General features: G+C 47.8%; 1 protein-coding gene across 1 annotated transcript in view; it reads right to left on the bottom strand.

The window, feature by feature from the left end:
• Positions 1-8156: 8156 nt before the first annotated feature.
• Positions 8157-27617, bottom strand: part of DPYSL5 (dihydropyrimidinase like 5) — an 89852-nt gene continuing 70391 nt past the window's right edge. Inside the window, exons 8-13 of the mRNA XM_069580272.1 lie at positions 26719-26875; positions 21608-21749; positions 20085-20227; positions 18291-18498; positions 12982-13150; positions 8157-11110 (exon numbers count right to left, since the gene is read on the bottom strand). Coding sequence (XP_069436373.1) covers positions 11025-11110; positions 12982-13150; positions 18291-18498; positions 20085-20227; positions 21608-21749; positions 26719-26875 — 905 coding nt within the window. The 3' untranslated portion in view covers positions 8157-11024. The remainder of the gene's footprint in view (positions 11111-12981; positions 13151-18290; positions 18499-20084; positions 20228-21607; positions 21750-26718; positions 26876-27617) is intronic.

The raw sequence follows: 27617 nt of genomic DNA, 5'->3' as shown, positions 1-27617 counted from the left end.
TGATCCCTGGTCTGGCAGGATTCCACATGCCTCTGAGCAGCTAAGCCAGAATGCCACGTCTACTGAAGCGGGCTAAAGACCTTGATCTGCAACAGAAGAAGCCACCGCAATGAGAAATCCATGCACCATAACGAGAGAGTAGCCCCCGTTCACCGCAGCTAGAGAAAGCCTGCACGCAGCAACGAAGACTCAGCACAGCCAAAAAAACAAAGAAGTGTTATATTCTTTGTAAAGACCTTCCCAAAACAAGTAAAGCTCTTTGCTGGTACTTTTATTTGTCTCTCTCTCTCACACACACGGCATTTCTTTTTTATAAAGGGGAAATTAACATTTATTTAGCTGCTACTATAGCCAGGCATGAGATGTGTACCATTTCCTATAACTGCCCTGGTCATCCCCTGAGGTTGGTATCATTTCCATTTTTACAATAAACAATAGAGACCCAGAAAAGTTAACTAACTTGCCTAAGATCACATAGCTAGTGAACATCAGAAGCAGAGCTTGAGCTAAAGACAACACTAAAACCCAAATGTCTATTATCCCATGCTTCCTAAGCCTACTGTACTATAATTATTTATCAATATATATTTTCCTCAAATTAATCTCTAAATGCAGAAGCTGCACTTGGTTCATTTTTGTACCTAACACATGCCTGGCAGATACCCCATAGGCCTGCATTGCATAAAAAATCTAAAACTCACGAAAGTAAACCTAGCCTTGCCAGATGAATATAAGATGCCTAGTTAAATTTGAATTTCAGACAAACAACAAATAACTTTTCAGTGTAAGTATGCCACAGACACTATATGAGATATGTCTATATGCAAAATTTCTAAAAATGATTTGCTATCTGAAATTCAGATATCACTGAGCATCCTGTATTTTTGTTAAAACTTGCAACTTTAACCTAAACCTTGAGATTGGTTTTGAAAGCGACAACTTCCCCAGGGGTTCTCCTGATAGCAGAAGGGCTGCTGTGGCCCCTCACTCACACTCAAGGTTGACCTAGTCCCGAGCTGCTCTGGGGGCTGGGGTTGAGGCCACAGTGACGTGGACATATTGGCCTTTCTTAGGTCTCTTGTTGTTCTTCAGTTGCTAAGTCTTGTTCGACCCTTTGAGACCCCATAGACTGCAGCAATCCAGGCTCCCCTGTCTTTCTTTATCTCCCAGAGCTCAAATTCATGTCCATTGAATTGGTAATGCTATCTAACCATCTCATCCTCTTCTGCCCCTTTCTCCTTTCTCCTTCTGTCTTTCCCAGCATCAGGGCCTTTTCCAATAAGTTGGCTCTTTGCATCAGGTGGCTAAAGTATTGGAGCTTCAGCTTCATCATCAGTCCTTTCAATGAATATTCAGGGTTCATTTCCTTTAGGAATGACTGGTTTTTTCTCCCTGCAGTCCCAGGGAGAAAAGACTCTCAAGAGTCTTCTCCAGCACCACTGAATTGTGGTGGATCAATTCTTCGGTGCTCAGACTTCTTTATAATCCAGCTCTCACACCCATTCTTGACTACTGGAAAAACCACAGCTTTGACTATACAGACCTTTGTCAGCAAAGTGATGTCTCTACTTTTTAATACACTGTCTAGTTTTGTCATAGCTTTCCTTCCAAGGAGCAAACGTCTTTTAATTTCATAGCTGTCACCATCTGCAGTGATTTTGGAGCCCAAGAAAATAAAATCTGTCACTGCTTGTACTTTTCCCCCTTCTATTTGCCGTGAAGTGATGGGACGAAATGCCATGATCTTAGCTTTTTGAATGTTGAGTTTTAAGCCAGCTTTTTCACTCTCCTCTTTCACCCTTATCAAGAGTCTCTTTAGCTCCTCTTCACTTTCTGCCATTAGAGTGGTATCATCTGCATATCTGAGGTTGTTGATATTTTTCCTGGCAATCTTGATTCCAGCTTGTGATTCATCCAGCTCAGCATTTTGCATGATGTACAGACGCTCTCTGCATATTAAGTTAGGTCAATCTTGGTGCCGTAAACCAAAGAAGCAGGCACTGATAAGCTTAAAGCGCCACCTGGAGGCCTTTATGGGTAGTACTGTGGCCAGGGATCCAGAACCTTGGGAAGCAGAGAAAGGCCAAACAAGGCAGAGACAGGGTAGAAGAGGAGGCCAGCACAGCAGTGGCAAAGGGCAGGGTAAGAAATATCTTCCTGGCATTTTCAGTGGATGGCTGCTGCTCTGGCCCCCCAGGAACTGAAGGCACTCACTCTCCAAAGGAGATCACTTCTTAGGGTTGTACTTCTCCAGGGCCCTCTGCCTCCCAGGTTGTTCCTTGCAGTCTCCGGGGAGTCTTTGTCTTATAAGACAAATTCTTTGTCCCCACAGCAGACCTACTGAGTCAGAAGCTGTGGGGGTGGGGTCCACTGGGCTTCATTTAAATAAGTCCTCCAGGTGATTCTTTCTTTTTTAAAAATTTTATTATTTAAATTATTTATCTGTCTGTGCTGGGTCTTAATTGTGGCACATGGGATCTTAGACCTTTGTTTCAGCATGCAAACTCTAAGGTGCAGCATGAGGGATCTAATTTCCCCACCAAGGATCAAACCTGGGCCTCCTGCTTTGGAAACATGGAGTCTTAGCCTCTGAACCTCCAGGAAGTCCCCATTTAAGTGACTTTGATGCAAAGCTGACGTTGGAGAACTATCGGCTTAGAGGAAACACGAGCGGGTGAGCAGGGTGGAGCCCATGTTGAAGTGCACATAGAGAAAGCTGGCACATGAATGAGGTGGCTGTTTGTCTTTGTGCCTCCAGAGGCAAGAGCTAGGGCAAAAGGCATGAGTTGCCAAGAGACAGAATTCAGTTTCAATTAAGGAAGTCATACTGAACAAACAGAGCTCTGGGGGACTAGGAGAGGATGCCTGGGGAAGGGAGGTCTCTGTCCCTGGACTAAATGTCCTGGTTCCTGGGCTAGATGATCTGCCAAGGATGTGGTAGAAATTTCTGCAGAGGTTAAATTAGATGTGTGTAAAGAATCCCTAAACTCAGAGAATCCATAATTCATTCATTTTTGCAAATCATCTTTCCTTCTTCAGTTCTCTTTTATCAAGAGTAAGGCAATATTTCTGGTTGTTTTGAGAACCTCTTTCAGCTAAGTATTTATAGCATATTATTATGAAAGAGCAAATAAAGGACTAACTGGCTTAAAAAAAAATATTTATTTTATTGAGCTGCACTGGATCTTGGTTGTGGCATGTCAGATACAGTTCCCTGGCCAGTCATCAAACCCTGGGCTTCCTGCCTTGCGAGCATGTAGCCTTAGCCACTGGACCACCAGGGAAGTCTCCCCAATGGCTTTTCTAGCTTTCTGGTCAGGATTTACTCAGGACTCCTTCCTCAGGTCCAACTGTCCTCCAGGCTGCTGCCCAGCTGTCTTCCAGGGGTTTCCCTCTACACCATTCCTGATCCTCTTACTTATGCTGAATCTCCTATTCCCTTTATCCCACGTCTTTCTGTTTTTTTTTTTTTTAACTGCAGTTTAGTATGTTAGGATGCACCCTCAAATAGATTCCCAAAAAAGTGGTACAAAGAAGGTCAAAATTTTCAGTCTTGCATGTCTGAAAATGCATAAGAAAGGCAATGCCAAAGAATGCTCAAACTACTACACAATTGCACTCATTTCACACACTAGTAAAGTAATGCTCAAAATTCTCCAAGCCAGGCTTCAACAGTACGTGAACCGTGAACTTCCAGATGTTCAAGCTGGTTTTAGAAAAGGCAGAGGAACCAGAGATCAAATTGCCAACATCCGCTGGATCATGGAAAAAGCAAGAGACTTCCAGAAAAGCATCTATTTCTGCTTGATTGACTATGTCAAAGCCTTTGACTGTGTGGATCACAATAAACTGTGGAAAATTCTGAAAGAGATGGGAATACCAGACCACCTGACCTACCTCTTGAGAAATCTGTATGCAGGTCAGGAAGCAACACTTAGAACTGGACATGGAACAACAGACTGGTTCCAAATAGGAAAAGGAGTATGTCAAGGCTGTATATTGTCACCCTGCTTATTTAACTTATATGCAGAGTACATCACGAGAAACGCTGGACTGGAAGAAACACAGGCTGGAATCAAGATTGCCAGGAGAAATATCAATAACCTCAGATATGCAGATGACACCACCCTTATGGCAGAAAGTGAAGAGGAACTAAAAAGCCTCTTGATGAAAGTGAAAGAGGAGAGTGAAACAGTTGGCTTAAAGCTCAACATTCAGAAAACAAAGACCATGGCATCCGGTCCCATCACTTCATGGGAAATAGATGGGGAAACAGTGGAAACAGTGTCAGACTTTATTTTGGGGGGCTCCAAAATCACTGCAGATGGTGATTGCAGCCATGAAATAAAAAGACGCTTACTCCTTGGAAGGAAAGTTATGACTAACCTAGACAGCATATTAAAAAGCAGAGACATTACTTTGCCAGCAAAGGTCCGTCTAGTCAAGGCTATGGTTTTTCCAGTGGTCATGTCTAGTCATGTATGGATGTGAGGGTTGGACTGTGAAGAAAGCTGAGTGCCAAAGAACTGATGCTTTTGAACTGTGGTGTTGAAGACTCTTGAGAGTCCCTTGGACTGCAAGGAGATCCAACCAGTCCATCTTAAAGGAAATCAGTCCTGAGTGTTCACTGGAAGGACTGATGTTGAAGCTGAAACTTCAATATTTTGGCCACCTGATGCAAAGAGCTGACTCATTTGAACAGACCCTGATGCTGGGAAAGATTGAGGGCAGGAGGAGAAGGGGATGACAGAGGATGAGATGGTTGGATGGCATCACCGACTCAATGGACAAGAGTTTGAGTAAACTCTGAGAGTTGGTGATGGACAGGGAGGCCTGGCGTGCTGCAGTCCATGGGGTTGCAAAGAGTCAGACACGACTGAGCAACTGAACTGAAAATGATTTTTCACAGATACTTGGTTGACAGATTGACTGTGTGCAGAATTCTAGGTTGGAAATTGTTTTCCCTCAAAAGTTAGAAAACATACTCCATGATCTTCCATCTTCTAGTATTTTGTTGACAAACCAGGTGACGGACATTTGATGTCCAATTCTTTGTGTGCAACTAGTGCCTTTCTCTTGCTAGCTCTTGAAGCATTAGTTCCATTCTTTAGAAATGTCTTGATGATATCTGGACACTCATACGTCACTGTACTGTGCACCTGAAACTAAAACAGCATTTTAAATCAACTATACTTCAATTAAAAAAAAGAGGAGATCTGCACATATTTGGTAGTTTATGTACTTGTAAGAGAAATTTTGGCTTATTAGAGTGCCCCAGAACTAACTTAAAATGTGTAATGTAAGACTTATGAGTTATAGACTTACAGAAATCTTACTATGTTTATGCTTGGCAGAGAAATATCTAATAAACCTCTAAGCTCACTATATTTATCAGTATATTAAATTGGTAAAATAATCATTTAATACTTGGGAAAGGTACTTAGAAAGGAAGTAGAATTTTAAATTAGTTTAAAATATTGTAAAGTATTTAAGTTTATGAATTGAATCAAAGCCCCCTTAAAAGTAAATGATAAAATTTGGTAGGCTTACAGCCTTTAATAGAATAATAAAGTCTATAAGCTAAACTGAAAAGCTTAGGAAGGTGCCCCCAAGGCTTCACCCTCTGTTATAGCCACAGCCACTGAGGTCTCGTGAGGTCTCCAAGGCTGTGTGGAGCCTCAGGGCTTGTCATAGGAAACCCTGGTCCTTACTCATGAAAAAGGACCCATTTTCCTTGCCCTGTCCCCCATCTTTCGGTGATGGAAAAACATTTGACTCATGACAAGCATTTTAATAGCCTAATGTATAGGTATATATAAGGTGACCATACAATTTATTGTCCAAACCAAGACATATTTGAAAGTGAAAGAGGGCCCTGTTAAGAATTATTCTGGGGGCAATAAACTTAAAACAGGATTGTTTGGGCAAACCTGGACAAGATCCCTCTAGGTATAAATGTGTGGTTTGTAAATATATGAAGGTAGGCAAGTGAAGAACTCAGCTTCCATCTTTGTAAGATGTATCAAGTATCAACAAATGTTAGATCCTTTAATGCTTTACTGGAAAAACACCAAGAACCCTTTCAAAGGTGTTATTAGCAGCTATCAAATAACCTTTTGTTAACTTAGGACAATGAGGTCTACCCTCCTGGTGTGTTGTGAGGTTTCTTCTTTGCCTCAGGTGTCATGAGACTTCCTCCTTCACTAACTGCAAGGCAATTCTTAGTGTTAGGCTGTACCTGAATCTAAAAGTCAACCTGTAATTGGAGTTAAGCATTTAAGGGTGACTGTTGCTTGACTCAGAGAAGGCAATGGCACCCCACTCCAGTACTCTTGCCTGGAAAATCCCATGGATGGAGGAGCCTGGTAGGCTGCAGTCCATGGGGTCACTAAGAGTCAGACACGACTTCACAACTTCACTTTCACTTTTCACTTTCATGCATTGGAGAAGGAAATGGCAACCCACTCCAGTGTTCTTCCCTGGAGAATCCCAGGGACAGGGGAGCCTGGTGGGCAGCCGTCTATGGGGTCACATAGAGTCGGACATGACTGAAGCAACTTAGCAGCAGCAGCAGCAGTTGCTTAATTGCTGGCTGGTTCAGGTTCCCTCAAGTGCAGATTCTTATAAAGGACCAAGCCTTATTTTAAAGTCTGAATCTGTGGTCTTTTGTTTTTCCACAACTGCATACAAAGGAGACCAGTGTCTTCCTGGTATCTTGTTTTATTTTTTTTCTCTATGAAATACCTGATACCATGCACATGATCTGCCGAATGTGCGGCCATGCCATTTTTCATTCAAACACTTACACAAGGGATTTTTGGCATTTAATCACATTCTGGTGTGCTCCCATGTTATGAGGAAACAGACATTTTGGCTTAGTACCATCCCAGCAACTCAGCTTCCTTCACAAATCAGACAATGGTGTTTCCATCTGGCTCAGAAGTGCCAGTAGAACTTTTACGCACAGATCACTTCATTATTAACTGTAGTGCTCTGAGTGTTTCTTTAGGTCATGGGCTACCTTATTTGCAGGAGAGGTGTGAAAGTTCCTCTGCAGACAACTGTTTCCCTATTGTACCTAAAATTCCCTCATTAAGGCTTTATTTTGGAGGCTAAGAAATAAGTACAAGTGACTCCATAGTGGGCTTCCCAGGTGGCACTAGTGGTAAAGAACCTGCCTCCATTGCAGGAGATATGAGACGTGGATTTGATCCCTGGGTCTGGAAGATCCCCTGGAGGAGGGCATGGCAACCCACTCCAGTATTCTTGCCTGGAGAATCCCATGGACAGAGGAGCCTGATGGGCTACAGCCCACAGGGTCACAAAGAGTCAGGCATGACTGAAGAAGTGACCTAGCACGCACCCATGACCCCATGGTACTGGTAGCAATAATTTCACTCACTCACTAGTGTGAAAGTGTTTGATCAGAATAACCCCCCAATCTCTGCCTGAGTTAGCCTTGATGCAGATGGAAGGGTTTGAGGGCACAGTGGGCTCTCAGTGGAGCCGGAGAGCAGCCTGATAACTCCTCAAAGACACATTGGCCTTGTAAAATCCTTTGAAATGTGATTTTGTGAGTCCATGGTTCCAACGTGGAGAGTAGGCTATGGTGTTCCAAAATGGTAGCCAAGAAAACAAGTGACCAATGGTGGGTGGGGAAAGCCTAGTCCAACCCCACTCTCCCACCCTCTTTTTGTATCTAATATCTTTGTCTAACTATTCCTGTTTCAGATAACTCAACTCACCCTTGTCTTAGAAATTAAGCACCAGAAAACTTGGTTTTGTTCCCACCAGGAGAAAGGACTGACTATTAGCTGTTGGATCACTGAGGCTCCCATCTCTCAACATTTTTTTTTTGACCAGACCGCGAGGCATGTGGAACTTCCCTGACCAGGGATCAAACCTGTGACTCTTGCAGTGGAAGTGCACAATCTTAACCACTGGACCACCAGGGAAGCATTCAGTGATATTTTAATCTTCAAACTCTGTTCAGGCCTCCCAGTGAACTGCCACCTGCCACACAACACAAGTGAAGAACCAAAGCTGAGTTTTTTGGCCTTTTTTTTAGTGGCTAAAGCCTCACCCCAGCCACTATGGAAGAAAAGGTCCCCCCACCAAACTCCCTCTTCTTTGAAGAAACACAACTGAGACCAAGAGAGAAGTAGCTATAGTTTAATACAAACCTGCACCAGAACACAATGAGTCGGGCTGTTGTATGTTTGCCTCAATAAGGTGGCCAAAGCACAAGACCATGTGCCGTCCTGGGGTTGACACAATCTTAGCACCATGACGTTTACAGAGGAGTGAGGAAGTCACTTGGGTGCTGGGGTGTTCGAGGCTCCATCCCGACCCCAGGCTGTGCCCGCCGCCTGGGTAGCTGGAGGGGGTTTGGGTTTCCGAGTGGTTTCTGTGGTTTCTGGGTCAGTATTGGAAAAGCCCTCATCTCGGCATTGGCTTGACCGAGACCTACTGTGGACTCCTAGCACTACACACACGCACACATACACACGCACACACGGTAGCACAATTTTCTGGTAACTTAACCCCACAAACCTAGAGAGCAGCTAAGGCAAGAACAACAGTATTTATTCAGCAAGTACAAGACCAAGTTTGAGAGCTGCATTCAGTGCAACCAGAGACCCTTTTCATTCCAACCAGGAGCCGGTGGGGCTGGTGATGGGGCTGGCTGGAACTCAGCACAGGGGCAGGGAATGGGTGGCAGGGCTGACCTTTCATTTGGTTCCTTGAACCTCCTTCTGATTTCCATCTAGATGCTTCTGGGCAAGGGTGGATCTATGTAAGGGTCGGGGGCGAATGAAGTGGAGGGCCTTCAATGGACCACACCTGCAGGTGGTCTCCCAGAGCCACAGACCACGCATCTCTCAGGCGGAGGCACTCAGAGAAGGTAAAGCTTTCCTGGCCCAAGCAGGGATGCTCTGCCCGCTGGCTACCACCACTGCTTGGCTCTTTGGCATCTGCCCAAGGCCCATGACCCAGCAAGGGCTGAAAGGGATAAAGATGATGTGCATTGTACCAAGGGATCAGTGTCACGGTTTCCCAGGCTTAGATCCCTACTGACTGTCCCCATAGCTACCACTCTCCATGAGTGCCTTTGCTGCCTCTGCTTCCTGGGTTACCGTCTGGGTCCTCTCAGCCCCATAGTGAGGAAGGGGAGCATGAAGGGAGGGGTGAGGATGCAGAGGCAGCTCAAACCACATGGCAAGCCTCCAGCATGTAACTAGTTCTGGCTCAAATAGTGAATATGCATTAGTTTGTTTACAAGAAAAATCTATCTACCTGTGCAAAACAAAGCAGAATGCCTACTGGGGGAGTAAGTCATCTAGCTGGTTAAACTCTCAGAGGGGATCTGCAAGAGATGTCACTCCACTCCTTCTGTCCTCAGCTGGGGCAGACAGCCAAGTTCTAAAAAGGGCAGTCTGGACCTTTCTGGAGTCAGAGGGCCTGAGCTTTCTGGGCCACATCTGAAAAAAAGGGGAGAATAATGCACGCTTTGTGGTTGTGAGGAGCAATTGAGAGCTCATACGTGAAAGGGCTTTGAAAACATGAAAAGCACTGCAGAAATGTGCAGGGTATGACCACTGGCCCAAGAGTGCAGGAGCCGCGTGTCAGCCCAGGTGGAATGTGACGTCACTCCCCAAGGGGGAACAAGGCTTAGCAAGGGCAGCCTCTAGTGTTTCCATGGAAACCTCCTGGAGTTTTGGAGACAAGGGAGGCCCAGCTGAGAGATGGAGACCACAAGCAGGTGAGGGCGAGGTGCTGAACACAGGAGACCGCGGACCCTGTGTAACACTGTTGGCTATAGCCAGGTCCTACTGGCCTGGCCTCCTACCTGGCATACAGCCAGCCTGCTCCCCCTATCATGCCCCCCCCCCCCACCCCAGCAGGCAGGAGGCCTCTTGCCAATCACACAGGAGGAGCAACTGGGCCTCTGTCCAGCAGGGGGATACCTACAGGCAATTGGGTGTGTGTATGTTGGGGGGGGGGGGGGGCGGCTAGTGCTGGGAGTGACCAGGACCATACATGGGAAAGGCCACCTTGCTTCCTGAAGGTCTCTAGGGCCAGCATTCCGGGCACCCTCTCAGGATGCAGGAAACCAGGAGGGGAGCGGGAGGACCGGAAGACTTCAGATACGGAGAAGAGGGCCCCGAGAGTCCAGCACCCGCCTCTGGCCCCTGTTCTCAGTGCCCTAGGCTGTCTGGTTGGTGTCGATGCAGCATTTCTTAAGGTCCACATCTATTCCTGTTTCTATGCTATGCTAGTGACACAAAGCACCGTCAGTTTTCACAGGATGCACAAACAAGTCAAACCAAACCACTGCGCAAACCAAACGTGCAAAACGAAATCATATACACGCGCCTGGCACCAGCCTCATGCCCTCCCAGCCAGCCCAGCCCTTCTGGGCCTGGGACTGCCGGGACTCGGGGACGAGGCAGCCAGCAAAGGGCGCAGCGTGTCCCAGCCACTCCCAAACCGGGGCAGGAGTTGAATCGGGAGAAACGGGAGGTCCTGGGCATGGCTGGGATGCGGACACCTGTCTGACTTGGGGAAAACGACCGCGGGGCCAAAGGGGATGGGGAGAGGGTACTTTTCTTTTAAAACACATCTGCTAAAGTGCTCTGGACAACTGGCGGGTCAGCCAGGGGCAGGGCACTAAGGGCGGGGGTTGCCCAAGGCCAGCAGGGGGCGGTGCGAGGGAGGGGCGGGGCCAGGCTCTATGCAAGTAGGCTCTGTGCATAGTATGGGCTTCCTGGGCCCCAGGGAAGCCCGCCGGGGCCGAGGCAGGAAATGACTGCAGCAGGAGGAACACATCTCAAAGTGCCTGTTAGGGTTGGCTCGAAGCACAGTGAATCACGTGTCAGACATGGGGGAGGGCCCCTGGATCAAGGGGCCCCTCAGGTGGTGAGCTGCCCCGCGGCCTCTCCCGCCCCACCCCTGCAGCTGCGCCGGAGGGTGTGAGGCTGGTGGCGTCGGAGCATCTTCACTTGGGGGGCTGGGCAGTGTCTTTACCAAATGCCGCTTGACCTGCCTCCGGGGGGAGCGAGGATCCGAGCCGAGGCTCGCTTTGGAACATGGTCATCGATCTGAGAACCTGGAAGGAAGGAAGCACAGAGTGAGTTCCCCTGGGTAATAAAACCGGGTCCTCCCGTGCTTAGATCTAATTTAATCCTCAACACAATACCATCCCCTTTTACAGGTGGGAAGACTGAGGCTCAGGGAAGTTAACTTGCCCCCTGTCCCATAGTGTATGAGTATGTAAAGCCTGGACTTGAACCCCGGTCTTCCTGATTCAGAGCCTGCACGGTTAACTAACTGCCTTGCTACCCCTGCCTTCATCACTCCCAGCCCTGGAGGTACCCTCTTGTCAAGCACACAGACCATGGAGCCGCCTGTTAGCAAGTGGGCCTTTGTACATATGACTCAGTGAGCAAGCGAGGGAGGAGGGGGCGCCGTTGTCTTGGAAAAACATAGAAAAGCACCCCCAAAGGCCCCCACGTCTTGAAATCTCTAGGCTTAGAAAAGAAGTCCTGGTGCCCCAGGGAGTGCCGTGGAACATTCTTCCGCCTGTCTCCCAGTAGACAGGGTTTGAGGCGAGGGAAGGTGAGAGGCTGCCTGGTGTCTGCTGCACCTGAGAGCGGTTCTGTCCAGTCTTGGCTCTACCCAGACTTGGGTGGGAGCAGAAGCCAGGGGCCCGAGGGGCCTGGCTTCTCTCGGGCCTGGACGCTTCTCTTGGGGCTGACCCCCGCTGGAGGGGTCAGACTCAGGCAGCCGTGGGGCGCTCCTGGATTGGCCAGTCGGGCGCACCCACGGACACTCCACATGGCGGACCTCTTTCTGAATGCACTCGGTCACTGGTGGGAGTTTTAACAGTGGCCCTCAGGGCAGGGGAGAAGTTATCTCTGTAGTGAGATTGGCTCTGAGATGATGGGGGAGGGGTGTGGAGAGGACCTCTCCCCACAAAGGCCGGTCAGCAGCTCAGACAGGAGCCACCTGAGCTGCTCTCGGCACACGGTTGCGCACGAAGGAAGCCCAGCGGCCCGCCGTGACCCTTGCAGCCCTGGGTATAGATCTTTGCCTCTCAGGTTAGGCTGGTTTGCGGCGGTGTTTCCCCGTCCCCCGGAGCATCCATGCTCTGTGTGGAGGCATGTGGGTCTACATCCTCTCACCCTCTGGGCCCAGCACAGAGCCTGCAGAGCAGAGCCTTGGTCTGCACCGGGGCTAGTCCTGGAGGCAGCTCAGCAAGACCCAGCCCTGACCCCTTTCACGTGGGGCTCACACTTTCCAGCAAAGCTGCTCTTGCAGGTCCAGGGCACCTTATGGGCCTCTACCTGTTCTCCAGGGAGGCTTGCGGTTTATGCCCACAATGACCCCCACCTTTGACTACCACCGAGCACCTGGGAGGCATGCAGCTATCAACAATAAAGTCTCTAAGCATAGACACACCCATATATTTCTGTTTTGTATATTCTGTACAGTACAACTCCTGGCAAGAAAAGAAGGTGGCAGAGGAGCAAACAGGCTAAGATGAGGGAGAAAAGGGTATAAGGGAAACACACCATGTCTTTCAGAGAGGCTGGTGAGGACAGGGTGGGAAATGCGGGACACAGAGTTAACCCTTCTGAGGTCTGATCATCTCTAGGGGCACCCTACGTGCCAGGCCCTTGAGATGTTTCAAGGGATGAAAACATTTGAACTTAGTAACCGAGGGGCAAGCCCCAGAAGAGCCGTGGCCGGGTGGAGTGGCAGGTGCCTGTGGACTGGGAGAGCCCTCTTCTCCCATCCCCAGTATTTGTGTGTCTCTAACAGGGGACCAACACTCATCACCAGGCAGGGGATGGGAGACAGAGGGAGGAGGTGGAGTAAGCCCACTGCCTGGGTGCGACTCCTGGCCCCTCCGCCTGTCTCCCTACACCCCACTGTGGTGGAGACGCAAGTGCCAGGCCAAGTGGCCCTTGCTCTTACCAGAAAGGCTGAAGCTGGATTCATGAAGGTCCCTCATGCCCCCGTGTCGGGTGACAGGCCGGGTTGGAGTGTCTGCCAGCGGCGTTCCCATCTCTTTTTTCCCAGGATGCACAATGACAGCTACATCCCCCAGGTAGGGTGTGCGGTCCACTCCCCTCACCTTTAAGGTCTAGTGATGGCAGAGAAGGAGAAAACGGGAAAAGATGATACCATCAGAGCACGGACACCATCAACTATCAGGGCCAGGACACCACCGCCACCACCAGAGCTTCCCTGATGGCTGATGAGAGTCTAGACACTGCCACTCTGTTTAGAACCCAAATTATTGCACATGACAAAGCCTTCCTACATCTTGAGTCCAAGGGTAAAGAATCCTCTTGTACTTCCTAAACAGGGCATATGTGTGAGCGTGTCCAGGTATGTGCATAAAGGAGATATCCACTGGCTCCTCCTTGACACTGGCGGAATGCTTTCCAAGGCAGCAGGGAGCCTTCGGAGAGATTCAGCTTTAGAGAGCATCCCTCACATGGAGCAGTGATCCCTTCACTTGCCAGGTTCTCAAGCTGCTGCTGTTGTTCAGTTGCTAAGTCATGTCTGACTCTTTGCGACCCCATAGACTGCAGCACACCAGGCTTTCCTGTCCTCTGCTCTCTCCTGGAGTTTGCTCAAATTCATTTCCATTGAGTTGATGGTGCTATCTAATCACCTCATCCTCTGTCTCCCCCTTCTCCTTTTGCCTTCAGTCTTTCCCAGCATCAGGGTCTTTTCCAATGAGTCAACTCTTCGCTTCAGGTGGACAAAGTACTGGAGCTTTTACTGGGATCGATCTGACAACTTTGTGGGAATAGAGGCTAAATACAGCTGATTTGAAGATTAGAATCCCCCACTAGCAATAGTAGTTAATTTTGTACTCACAAAGGCAGTAGAATTAACAGCCTGTATTCTGCAACCAGACTGCCTATGTTTCACTCCCAGTTCTGTTACTTGGAAGCTGTGTGACCTTATGCAAGTTACATAAACTCTCTGTGCCTGTTTTCTCATTTGTAAGTACAGAGTTGTTATGAGATCAAATGAAACAGAACACGTAAAACTCTGGCACATGGTGAGTGACACAAAAGTACCAGCAGTTGTTATTATTGCAGAGGTAATTTATGGGGCTTTATCATTTTAAAGGGTGGTATTGTGAGAAGTGTTTTGGAGTGTGTGCATAAGGTCTGAAGGAGCAGCATATATAATCTACACCCCAGGCACTCATCAGAGACAGAACCTCAATCTCCTTGCTGCTGCTGCTGCTACTTCAGTCGTGTCCGACTCTGTGCGACCCCATAGACGGCAGCCCACCAGGCTCCCCCATCCCTGGGATTCTCCAGGCAAGAACCCTGGAGTGGGTTGCCATTTCCTTCTCCAATGGGTGAAAATAAAAAGTGAAAGTGAAGTCGCTCAGCCGTGTCCGACTTTTCACGACCCCATGGACTGCAGTCTACCAGGCTCCTCTGTCCATGGGATTCTCCAGGCAAGAGTACTGGAGTGGGGTGCCATTGCCTTCTCCTTGCTGCTCAATGCTTATTGAAAACCTTGTTGAGAGAAACAATAGATATGGGTGATTTCTGGAATGCTCCTCAGCTTACATATTCCTTTGTATTCTCCAACAGATCTGTAGTTGAGCTCAGCCCTCAGAATGTCAAAGCTGGTCTGGAGTGTTTTAGCCTTTACCAGGCTGCACTTTGGGGTCCGGGTGGTATAGGTGGGAGTATGGACCTGGTGAACCCTGGGTGAGTGACCTTGGCAGGTCCTGGAAGCCCCTGGCTTCCTGGCTTTAGATACTAGTCCCAACCCCAGGGCTGGTTTCTCCCCGAGGACCCTGCTCTGTACGGACTGCATATTTATAATTTGGGGGAAATTAGGTTTTCTGCATACCTATATTCTATTGTGTGCTCAGTAACTCACTTGTGTCCAACTCTTTGCAACCCCATAGTCCGTAGCCTGCCAGCCTCCCCTGTCTGTGAGGTTTCCCAGGCAAGAATACCAAAGTGGGTTGTCATTTCCTCCTCCAGGGGATCTTCTCCACCCAGAGATCGAACTCGTGTCTCTTGCATCTCCTGCGTTTTGGTGGATTCTTTATTGCTGAGCCAGTGGGGAAATCCTGCATTCTGTTATGTAAGGGCTATACCGGAGAATAGGAAATAGAGATGGCTTTTTCTTGAGGACCTTACTTTGTGATTACAATAAGTGCTTTGGATAAAGGGATTCTGAGTTAAATTTATGTCAGCCCTAGAAACTGGGCTCTTTCACTGTGGCTGGCTCTCAGAGCAGCACAAACTGCTATCTGTCTGACATTTTTGTGAGGTTGGCTTTTAGAAGGGCTTCAAACACTTTGTCTGCCCTCTTTTGACCCTATTTCCTGACTAAAATGTTCTCTTTTGGGAAAGTCATAGAACTGTTGACAGATTTTTTTTTTTTGAATTGAGATATAATTCACATACCATAAAACTCCCCGTTTAAAAGTATACAGTATAGTTGTGTTTAGTGTAATTCACAAGGTTGTGAATTACATCACCACTGTGTAAATTCAAAATATCTTCATCACCCCTCAAAAATCCTCATAAGTGAAAGTGAAGTCGCTCAGTTGTGTCTGACTCTTTGAGACCCCATGGACTGTAGCCTACCAGACTCCTCTGTCCATGGGATTTTCCAGGCAATAGTCCTGGAGTGGATTGCCATTTCTTTCTCCAGGGGATCTTCCCAACCCAGGGATCGAACCTGGGTCTCCTGCATTGTAGACAGACCCTTTACTGTCTGAGCCACCAGGGAAGTCCTTAAAAAAAATCCCCATACTCACAAGCAGTCACTCCCATTCTCTCTGACCAACCCTAAGCAACCACTAGTCTATTTTCTAAGGATTTGCTTCTTCTGGACATTTCCAACAAATGGAATCATATAATATGTTGTCTTTTGTGACTGGATTCTTTCACTTAGCATAATGTTTTTAAGGTTCATGCATGTTGTATATAGCATGTATTAGCATTCCATTCCATTTCATGGCTGAATAATATTCCATTGTATGGCTATATTAACACCACATTTTGTTTATTCAATAGTTGATAGGCATTTGAGTTCTCACTTTTTGGCTCTTATGAAAAAAATCCTGCTATCAACATTCATGGATAAGATTTTCTGCAGACATGTATTTTCATTTCTCTTGAGTATGTCCATACCCAAGAAAGGAATTGCTGAGTCATTTTGGCAACTCTATAACTTTTTGGGAATTGCCAAACTGTTTTCCAAAGTGGCTACACCATTTTACATTGATTTACAGTGAATGAGCTTTTTGATTTCTCTACATCATCACTGACATTTTTTCCATTTTCTTTTTTTAAATCATTGCCACCCTCTGTCAGATAATCTTGCATGTGAATGGATCGCTTTTCCATCTCTTTCTGGCATGTCCTGCAGAGGTGGGGCTGAGGCCTCCTGCCATTGTCCCTATCTGGGAAGCATAGTGGAGGTGGGACCCTTCACCTACCTGAGAGATCCTGAGTCTGTTTTCAGACTGAGTACTGGAATAACTACAGTCATGCTTTGTTTGGGTAGTCCAAGTCTGCTCCCCAGCAGAAGACCTGGATTAGGGCTGGGGCTCCTAGGCCGTTGGCCATGGTGTTTCTAAGAACACCCACCATTTCTGGACAGAACCTGGAAATAGCTAGGCAGCAGCCTTTTGAATCATGATGATAGTACTTTCTGCCAGAGGGGAAACCGCATGATGCTTCCACCTGTCAGTTTATCAGACTGCTTGCTTTCCGGTGATTTGAGTCCTCCACCATGAGGCCAGGGCTGCTATTGGTTCCCAGCACCTGGAGTCGTCAGGAAGGTCAGTCAGTCAGTCAGTTCAGTCGCTCAGTCATGTCCAGCTCTTTGCGACCCCATGAGCTGCAGCACACCAGGCCTCCCTGTCCATCACCAACTCCCGGAGTCCACCCAAACCCATGTCCACTGAGTCGGTGATGCCATCCAACCATCTCATCCTTTGTTGTCCCCTTCTCCTCCTGCCCTCAATCTTTCCCAGCATTAGGGTCTTTTCCAATGAGTCAGCTCTTTGCATCAGGTGGCCAAAGGATTGGAGTTTCAGCTTCAACATCAGTCCTTCCAATGAACACTCAGAACTGATCTCCTTCAGGATAGTAGGATCTCCTTGCAGTCCAAGGGACTCTCAAGAGTCTTCTCCAACACCACAGTTCAAAAGCATCCATTCTTCTGTGCTCAGCTTTTTTTAGAGTCCATCTCTTACATCCATACATGACTACTGGAAAAACCATAGCCTTGACTAGATGGACCTTTGTCGATAAAGTAATGTTTCTGCTTTTTAATATGCTGTCTAGGTTAGTCATAACTTTCCTTCCAAGGAGTAAGCATTTTTTAATTTCATGGCTGCAATCACCATCTGCAGTGATTTTGGAGCCCAGAAAAACAGTCAGCCACTGTTTCCACCATTTCCCCATCTATTTGCCATGAAGTGATGGGACTGGATGCCATAATCAGTTTTCTGAATGTTGAGCTTTAAGCCAACTTTTTCACTCTCCTCTTCCACGTTCATCAAGAGGCTCTTTAGTTCTTTTTCACTTTCTGCCATGCCGCACAGGCGCAGCAGCTGCAATGGCGCACAGGAAGGCCAGGGCAGCCCTCAAAGATAAGGCTGGACAGTCAATCCCAGAACAGTGAGGGAAGAGCCAGTTCTTTTGGGTGAAACTCTCCCCAGCGTTCGGTATCCCTGGAGATGAGGAAGGAGCCTCAAGCTTCACTGAACACTTAGAGTGTTAATGGAATCCAAGGACTGGGTGAAATTCTCAAGATAAGACCTCAGGCTACCCCCGCATGGCAGTGAGCTATTTCAGACCTGACCTGATCCCTTCAGTGCTGGAGACTCAGCAAAGCCCATCCATTCCACAGCAGACACAGGGCAATTGTGGGGAGTTTTGGGAAAGGGGATCTCCAGTGCAAATATAACCCTGGCTAAGCCAGGAGCACCCTGCCCTGAGGCACCACAAGAAACCTGGGTGTCAGGAGTAGCTGTGAGCACCTCATAGTGTCCCCGGCTCCAAGGGACTTGGGGACCCTTCCCAGTAAATTTCACTCTGTTACAGGTGCTCCTTTTCTCCTATTTTGATTGTTCCCAAAGTGACTATTCAGGCAACAGGATTCTGGTGGAAAAAACAGTGAGAACATCTTTGAGACTTACAATAGTCATATAAGAAGTCCCCAACAGGAGTCTTCAACCCCTTCCCACATGTATTCTCCCCTCTCCCTCACCGTACCTTTTCTCTCTGGACCAGTTTCTTGTAGACAGTGTCTGGGAAGGATCGCAGGGGACAGAACTTGCCGGTGCCCTCAGCACACATGAAGACGCCGTTCTCGTACACGACCCGGCCTCGGCTGATGGTGACCAGCGGGACGCCGTGGCAACGCATGTTCTCGTACAGGTTGAAGTCTCCTCCCTGCACTTGGGTGCTGGCGGAGATGGTCCTGGTGGGAAGGCAGTGGAGGGAGAGAACGCCATGAGAGGAGGTAAAGCTGTCACAGCTCAACGGAAGGGAAGATGCTCAGGGGAAGAGGTGATGATGCTCAGTGGAAAGGAAGGACTCCCAAAGGCTAGAATGAATTACGTTACCACAAATTTATCTGTTGAAGTCCCAGTCCCTGGTACCTCAGAAGGTGACTATATTCGGAGATAAGGCCTTTAAAGAACTTATTAAAGTAAAATGAGGTCATACAGGTGGGCCCTAATCCAATCAAATGGGTATCTTTATAAGAGGAAATCGAGATGCCAGAAGTGCGCACACAGAGGAAGTGCCACATAGAGACACAGGGAAGAGATGACCTCTACAAACCAAGGGTCTCAGAATGAAATCAGCTCTGCTGGCACCTTGATCTTGGACTTCTAGCCTCCAGGACTGTGAGAAAAATGAATTTCTATTGTTCAAGCCTCCTGTCTGTGTTCAAGCCTCCTCCTATTTTGTTATGGGAGCACCCTAGCTGACTGACATACTGGCCTACACTCTAGGGGTCTTTCTGCCAACAGCAATCACTAACAGCCACACCCACAAGAGCAACAGGGACCAGCCCCCGGCTGGATGCAGAATCTGACTTCTCAAGTGCCCTAATGGAGAAGCAGGGCAGGGATCTGGGCAAGGGGCTGGGCGGTGGTGCACAGGGAAAACTTTTTCTGCAGTTCGACTTTTTACCTTCAAAATCCCAGCACATTTTTGTCTTGTTCACTATTAGCTTGTGCGTCTAGAAAAGTGCTTGGCAAATGGTAGCACCTAACAGATATTTGTTGACTGAATGAAGTTTAGTATTAGAAAACAATTCCCATCTCCCCTGGTCAAACCTTTGAGTAAAGATGATGCCCTGTATCCTGCAGCTTGATAATTCCTGATGCATTTCATTTACTCACTCAAGTTGTATTCATAAATGCTGTGGGTGTCAGGTGCTGTGTGCTCGAGAGAATGCACACTCTCAACGAGGGAAGCAGAGGGTTTGTGGAAGAGTCTGGAACTGAGTGTCAGGACATCTGTCTGGTTCAGCCTCTTACTAGCTATGTGATATGGGGAGTCCCTCTACTCTCTGCTCTTAGTTTCTTCAGTGAGTGATACTCACTCAGTTGTGTCTAACTCTTTGTGATCCCATGGACTGTAGCCTGCCAGGCTCCTCTGTTCATGGAATTCTCCAGGCAAGAATACTAGAGTGGGTTGCCATTTCCTTTTCCAAGTTTTTTCAATAGTAAAATGGAAGTAAGAACTCCAGCCTTGAGTGCTTCTAAAGGCTGTGAGATAAGCAAATGAGATCATGATGTGATGCAGTTGTGAAAACCTGTAAAGTGCTGTGCGCATGGAGCTTGCCCTGTGGCAAGTCTTCAGACCTTCTTGTTCATTGTTGCATCCCTAGTGCTTGGACCATGGCAAAACCTCAAGTATTTGTTGAATTGAACACATCTCAGGGACATCCTGCTCTATGCTAGACGTAGGGGAAAGATGATGCTTTGGAGTTCTGTAACACAAGGTCCTTAAAAACCCCATCCCTCAGCCCTGGAGACAAGTAGCAGGCTTTACTTGGTGGCTTCGGGGTCCCACACCACCACGTCGGCATCAGCTCCAGGGATGATGCGGCCCTTTCGGGGATACAGGTTGAGAATCTTGGCTGCGTTGGAACTGGTAACGGCCACAAAACGGTTCTCATCCATCTTTCCTCCAACCTGAAACATGGCCAAAGTGTCAGGTCAACCAAGGTCCTGTGTGTGTGCCTCACACCCCCTGTCACTGTTGTGCGCTTTTAGTTGGTCTGAACAATGGTGCTGAGAAGGACAATGCCATGGGCATCATCTTGGATGAGACAATCTGCATGGCTTGGTTCCCACGTGCTCATTTCCTCCTCTCTCCTTCTAGTAACAGTGGTGGGTGGGCCCTTCTTCCAAATGGTGGCTTTCTTGGGGCAAATCTACCTCCTGTTTGTAAAACCAGGTCTACTCATGTGCTCACTATGGATAAATTGGGAGCTTTCCTAGATCCATGAAGGGACGTATATTCTGTGCTGGAAAGGCATCTTATAGCCCCATCCATGAGTGCACCATGGACATTCTTCAAAGGGGATTCCTAGAACTTCCCTGGTGGTCTAGATGTTAAGAATCGCCTTCCAATGCAGGGGACATGAGTTTGATCCTTGGTTGGGGAACTAAGATCCCACATGCTGCTGAGCAAATAAGCCTGTCCACCCCAACTAAAGAAAAACCTGTGAGCCACAATGAAAGATCCCATGTGCTGCAACTAAGACTCGGCAAAGCCAAATAAATAAATAAATTTTAAAAAGGGATTCCTGAGCTGCCTCAGGGTCTTCCCTGAGCTGGTGGCTTAGCCTTGTGTATTTCAAATTTCTTCAGGCTCATCCCCTAAAACTGCATCTAATCTGTGATAGGTCAAGACCAAACTACTTATTCTTCAGGGGCAGAACAGGTGGTATTCAAATGAAGTCCTAGTCTCTGTCTTTACTATTGGACGAAAGATACCAAGATTTTTAAAGAAAGTTCATATCCCCTGGCCCAGAAATCCATTTCTAGGAATCTGTCCTCAGAAAACAATTAGAAATGCTGACATACACTCATGAACAAAGAAATTCTGTGCAGTGTTATTGCTAAATGCAAAAATTTGAAGCAGTTGAAAGTTCCAAACATCAGGGAAGCTGTAACTGAATATGGTGCTTCCATGGGAGGAAATTTCGTTTAGTTATTAACAAAGATGTTTTTAAGGAACTTTTACTGATATAGGAAGACACTCAAAATACACTTTTATGTGAAAAAAAAAGATAAACCCAGTAATCAAAATAATGTATGCTTCATGCATAGAGCTTGGGAAGAAATATACCAAAATATTAATAATTTCTCAGTTTGGAATTATGGTTTTTTTCTAGTACTTTTTCTGTATTTTCCAAATTGTCATGCTAGGACTTCTTACTTTTCAGATCAGGAAAATAAAAAAGACCTTTTCTGTTTTGAGCGAAACAGGAGCTGTAGTTGACCCAGCCCTCCTAAGTGTGAAAATTCTTCTGCGGCCCAGTGCCGGGTGGGGTCCTGGAAACGTACCACGCCTCTCTCCCAGATGACGCTCATGCGGTCCTGAACCCCAGTCACACCGTGTGGGATCTTGGTAAAGTCCTCCTTGCCCATAGCTTTCTGCTTCGTGGTGAAAGGCCGGTGATCTGATGCCACAATGTTCAAAGTATCACTGGGTAAAGAGAAGGACATGACCAGTAAGGGGAGGGGAGGCCAGGGTCCCAGAGGGTGAGGGCAGGGAAAAAGCCTTTGCTTGGGAACCTGGCAAAGCGGGTTTCAGTCTCCACTCTGATACTTCAGAGCTGTATGACCTCTAATGAGTTAATCTGTGAGGACCTCAGTTTACACATCTGCAGAATGGGAATGTGTGCTGACCATGGCACAGAATGCCAGGGTCATAGAAGACATCAAGAGTGGTCTTTGTGATGTTGACTTTAAGAGTTAAGAGAATGAACAGAGAAAAATTGAACTTAAGAGTTTAAAGAGAGAGGGTGGAGGTAGTTTTACTTCCCCAGAAACATATACCAACTCCCTCTCATCTCCCTGCTCAACCCCCACCAGGCCCTGCTGGCAACAAGCACGTTCTTGGTGAAATACTCAAGTTCTGTGTTAAGCTTTGTGGGAAGAGGATGGACAAGACAGAAGAGAAGTCTGGCTCGATGAGCCAGCAATGACATGGCAGTGGGTCATCGCCGCGGCCGTCTGTGACCGTGGTCCTCAGATGGTTGCTGAGGCTGTGGTGGGTGAGGCACGGCCGAGCTCTTGAGGGGCTCCTGGGCCAGCTCAGAACTCGGGGTGGAGACTTATGTGGGTGAGAGTTCACATGGTGGCAGACCCTCTGCCTGAGGAGGCAGGCAGGTGGCTGGCCCGTGTTCAGAGATCTCCGTGGGCCTCAGAGGTGGTGAGGGGGAGTGGGGAGGGACGCCTCCATTGCCCAGGCCAGGAGAGCCTCAGGAGGAAACACCCTAAGAGGGCAGGGAGGGGCCTGGCTGGAACTTGGGGGCCTGGTGGGAGAGGGGATGGCACAGCAGGGGCCCTGGAGTCTAGTTTAACTTGGAGGAGTTACCAAGCCTTGTGTGTGCATGTGGGCCAACCAAGATGCGATCCTCAAAGGGGAATCTTTGAGCAGAAGGCATTATTTGGCTTGGTGAGGCGGCATATTCTTAAGGCTCTCAGATGTTCAGGGTCAGGCTGCACATGGGGCTGCCTCCACTTGGGGCCTGGCAGGGCTTTCCCCAAATGACTACTATCCTTGGCAAAATCCACAGTGACATGACTTAGCTCCTCCGTGGCAGGGGCTGGCAGCTTCCGGCACCAAAGATGCTGCTGTGGCCCCCCTGAGAGACTGCACGAGGGGCTCCTCCACTGAGCAGAGGGTTTGTTTTAGTGTTCCCAGAGACCACCCCCCCACCTCCCCCAGACCCACAGAACCTGCCAGCAATGAACAGAATCTTCGGTTTTCACTTTTTCTTGGGCGTTCTCCAGAACCCTGGGTGGGGCTCAGATCAGAAAATACTCATCAGAGTCATGGGCTGAGGACCCATGGACCCCATGCTTTAACTGACAAGTCTAACTGAGTCCTCGCCTTTCTTAAAAGGCCCACACACAAGTAAGTGTTCTCTAGGCAGGAGTGAATGAGGGGGGCACATTCCAGAAGGGCTTTTGGGGATCTCCAGTACTGCCAGGAATCTGGGAGATATGACACACCCATCCTTATTCTTTAAAACATCACTAACTTTTGTTAAGTACTTTAAAAATGTGCTGTTCTGCGCTTAGTCACTCTGACTCTTTGAGTTGTATCTGACTCTTTGTGACCCGATGGACTGAAGCCTGCCAGGCTCCTCTGCCCATGGGGATTCTCCAGGCAAGAGTACTAGAGTGGGTTGCCATACCCTCTTCCAGGGGATCTTCCAACCCAGGGATCGAACCCAGGTCTCCCACGTTGCAGGTGGATTTTTTTTACTGTCTGAACCACCAGGGAAGCCCACTTTAAAAATATATAAGTTCAAATGAAAGAATTTCTGGTCTCTTTAAGAAGTCAGATTTTAAATAAAGGACAAATCCTGACATCTACAGATTGTACTTTTTACCCTGATATACCTGAAGAGATCATATCCTAAAATAGATCATTATAAAGCAGCTCATATTTTCTTATAGAAATATGTTAATTAGTGCGTGGGTTTTCTATCAAGTACTTTGCATAATACCAATTATCACTAAAATGTCATAAAAGCAAAATTATAGTAATCATGAATTCCTAAAAATGTTAAAAATATGCTCCAAATTCTATAAAATTATACAAGTTTACAATTTGCACTGATTAAAAAAGGGATTCAAACTATTCTCATAATTATTCACATGAAATTATAATTCTATTTAAATGAATAGAATTTAGTTGAATAATTTAAACAAATTTGACAAAATAAGCTAGAAATAAAAACTTGAAATTATTCAATTAATAATACTTTTCTTCCTCTGCTTATTTAAATTTGTGGGGGTTTGGGAATTCATTACCTTTTTGTTCTTTTCGTAAATTTGCTTGTGAGGTATTTCAAAAGATTCTTTGACCTTAGAACAGAGCCAAAACTATTATCATGGGTTCCTGATACTGGTTTGTTTTTCTTGTATTGATAATAGTGAAAAGGAACCTGGTTTTTCCCCCAAACAAGCATTTTTAAAAGTAAGAGCTGATCTAGCATTTCTCCCTTTACTCTCTCAAATTGGTTAAAACTCTCAGAGCTGCCACTGCTCAGAATCTTAGCACTTTATGGGACAGACTATAATTACTGCCACTATGCCACAGCATATCCTACCCCTCCAGGGGCCACCGCGGCCCCAGGACCCTACCACCTGCACTCCAGTCATATTTGGAAAGCCCCACAGTGCTCTCTGAGAAAGCAATGGCACCCCACTCCAGTACTCTTGCCTGGAAAATCCCATGGACGGAGGAGCCTGGTGGGCTGCAGTCCATGGGGTTTCGAAGAGTCAGACACGACTGAGTGACTTCACTTTCACTTTTCACTTTCATGCATTGGAGAAGGAAATGGCAACCTGCTCCAGTGTTCTCGCCTGGAAAATCCCAGGGACGGCAGAGCCTGGTGGGCTGCCGTCTGTGGAGTCGCACAGAGTCAGACACGACTGCAGTGACTTAGCAGCAGCAGCAGTGCTCTTTAGGTTGTTAACAGAGCAAGATGTTGAGCAGAAATTCTCCAGTTGTTACTCAAGCAACCAAGACTGAAAACAAAGGACATGGATAAGATAAATGCCCCTTATCTAACGACAGCCACCTCCAACTGGGGCTGGTCACGTCCCTCAACACCCCCCATCATCATCCTAGCAGAAGTGTATCACTATCCCCACGTCTATAAAAGCAGAAGACAGCAAGGGCGACTGAGGTGTTTGGTAAAATGGCGGGTTCTGTGGTCTTGCCCTTCTTCCTGTTTTCATGAGTTGAATGGTACTTTCCCTCTCCCCCAACTAGTCTACCTCAGAGTCAAGAGGGGACATTTGAAGAGGTTCACCTGTGGAGATCAGAGGGGACAGGAGCAGGCACCTGCTTGGAAGATGGGCGGGTGGGCTTGCCTGAGCCTCTGAATGAGGAGAGCCAGGTCATGGGGGTGGGGCAGCCTGTAATCCCATCAAAAGGAGCGGCAAAGCTGCATGAGCTTCCTCTGGGCCCAGACTCTGCAGAAGGTGATGAGGCTTAAGCTGCTGGCCCAGGTTCCTGTTCACAGGGAAGCTGGGAAGGGGCAGGTTAGAGGAGGTAAAGATGGGGACTCCCCTGGTGGCCCAGTGACTAACACGTTGCATTTCCACAGCAGGGGGCCTGGGTTCGATCCCTGGTCAGGGTGCTAGGTCCCACTAAAGATACCACATGCCGCAAGGAAGATCAAAGATCCCGAGTGCGGCAACGAAGACCCAGCAAAGCCAAAGAGATGTTTTTTTTAAAAAAAGAAGTCAAGCTGGACTCCATCTCCTGAGTCAGAGGATGGCACGAGAGTGGCTCAAGACAGCCCTTATCTGGGCACATACCTGGCACAAGGAGGGCCCAGAAGCCAGTCACTTTCTTCCAGAGAAGAAGCAGCAGCAGTTAGTACAGGGGTACAGGCCATGCTTGGGTGTGGAGCAGTGTCCCCCACCCCTTTAATCCTAATCCCCACCAAATTCCCCAAGCTGAGAGTCGGGAGGAGAGGAGACTGACTTTTAAACTGAGCTGGACTTTAATAACCAAAAGGGAAGAAAAAGCAATGGTTTTTACCATTACCTAAACCCTGATGCTGGGAGGGATTGGGGGCAGGAGGAGAAGGGGACGACAGAGGATGAGATGGCTGGATGGCATCACCGACTCAATGGACAAGAGTTTGCGTGAACTCCAGGAGTTGGTGATGGACAGGGAGGCCTGGCGTGCTGCATTCCATGGGGTCACAAAGAGTCGAACACGACTGAGCGACTGAACTGAACTGAAGGGTTACTAGAGGCAAGAAAGAATTTGCAAGCCAGTACTGGAACCAAACAAAATCTTTCCATGTTTGTGTCCCACCAAAATCAGACTATCCACTGAAGCATATTATCTAGATTCAGACTGAATGGGAAAAGCAGTTTTGGAAAAACAGGAACTGGAGAAAAGAAGGTCTGGAGGAAGAGGTTAAGGAGAAAGAGGGAGAAGGTGTGGATGAAAAAGGAAAAGAGGAAAGAGGAGGGAGCAACACAGAAGGGAGGGATGCACAATGAGAGTAAACCACGTAGGAAACAATGAGAAGGGGAGGTGAAGGGGAAAAAGAGGAAGACCCAGAAATATTCTCAGATAAGTCAGAGTCTACATCCTATAGCTCCCAGTGGCCTTCAGTGTATGAGAGCAAGGTTCTTTGAAATTCTGAATAGCTACTGTTCACAGTTTTATATACGCTCTTTACTTGTCACCTCAGAAGCTCTCACTCCCAATCACGTGGTCATAGGAGCACCATGGCATGGCAGGAGCTTTGGAGATAGCAACAAAAGCAAAACTCATCCTTTGGACATAAGGAAACCCAACTTAGGTCTGACTGGGGGCCTCTACGATATCACCTTAAAGGTCTACAAATGCCCAGCATGGCCCGAATTGTGACACAAGGCTGCATCATGGTCCAGCTGAGGTGCCTTACTTGGCCAGCAGGCTCATGAGGTAGGTTGATGTGTTGGTGTCCAGTCTCAGGGGAGGCACTGTCACATAGGCGGCTGCGTGGGACCAGTCCTGGTGGTAGTAGTGTAAGCCCGTGAGCGTGGCATGTGCAGTGGTGGTCTCAGCCAGCACGACCTTCCCTGCAAGAAGAGGGCAGTCCGACCATCACCAGGAGGCCAGTGAACCTGGGGGAGCATCGGTCTGAACCTCTCACTGGGCAGGGGAAGAGGCTGAAGTCAGAAAGGAAGGGACTAGCCTGAGCTCGGCTGGGCGTTGGAGACCTCAGCTGTGGTCAAGGCCAGAGTGCTCCCGTGTCCCAAGAGACAGAGGTGGAAGGCAGGGTCCACAGCACAGGTGGGACCCTGGAGGAGGTCTAGCTAGAGGAGAGGTAGGAGGCGGGGTGCAGAAGGCAGTGTGGCGGGAGGGCTGGAAGGCCCTAATTTATATCCCCAGTTTCGTGACTGTGATCTCTTACACTTGTTATCAGGCCCTCACTGGCACCCTGAGCCGGGCCGGGAGTACAAGCATGGACAAAGCCTTCAGGTGTGGCCAGGTGCTCAGACACACAGGTGTCCCAGGGCTGGTACACTGGGTTCCTGAAGGGGATGTCCAGCTCCAACATTGTCATTTCTCCAGGGAAATTCGTAGGCATTTCCCCCTGAAATGTCCGCTGGAACTCATCCAGGATTTTATGTTGGTTACCAAGGCAACCACTAGCAAAACCCAACAGACCGAAAAAAAAAAAAACCACCACCAACAACAAAACAAAACCAATTCATGAGTTGATTAAAAAACCTGGAAAATTTTTACCAGTCTGAGGAGAGGTGACAGACACTTCCGTAAAGCTGTTATGCATACAAATGTGCAGAGGAAAACCCTGAT

This window comes from Ovis canadensis, chromosome 3, assembly GCF_042477335.2.
Source record: "Ovis canadensis isolate MfBH-ARS-UI-01 breed Bighorn chromosome 3, ARS-UI_OviCan_v2, whole genome shotgun sequence".
Lineage (NCBI taxonomy): Eukaryota > Metazoa > Chordata > Mammalia > Artiodactyla > Bovidae > Ovis > Ovis canadensis.
The sequence above is the reverse complement of the archived record's forward strand: the minus strand, read 5'-3'. Positions and strand labels throughout refer to the sequence as shown.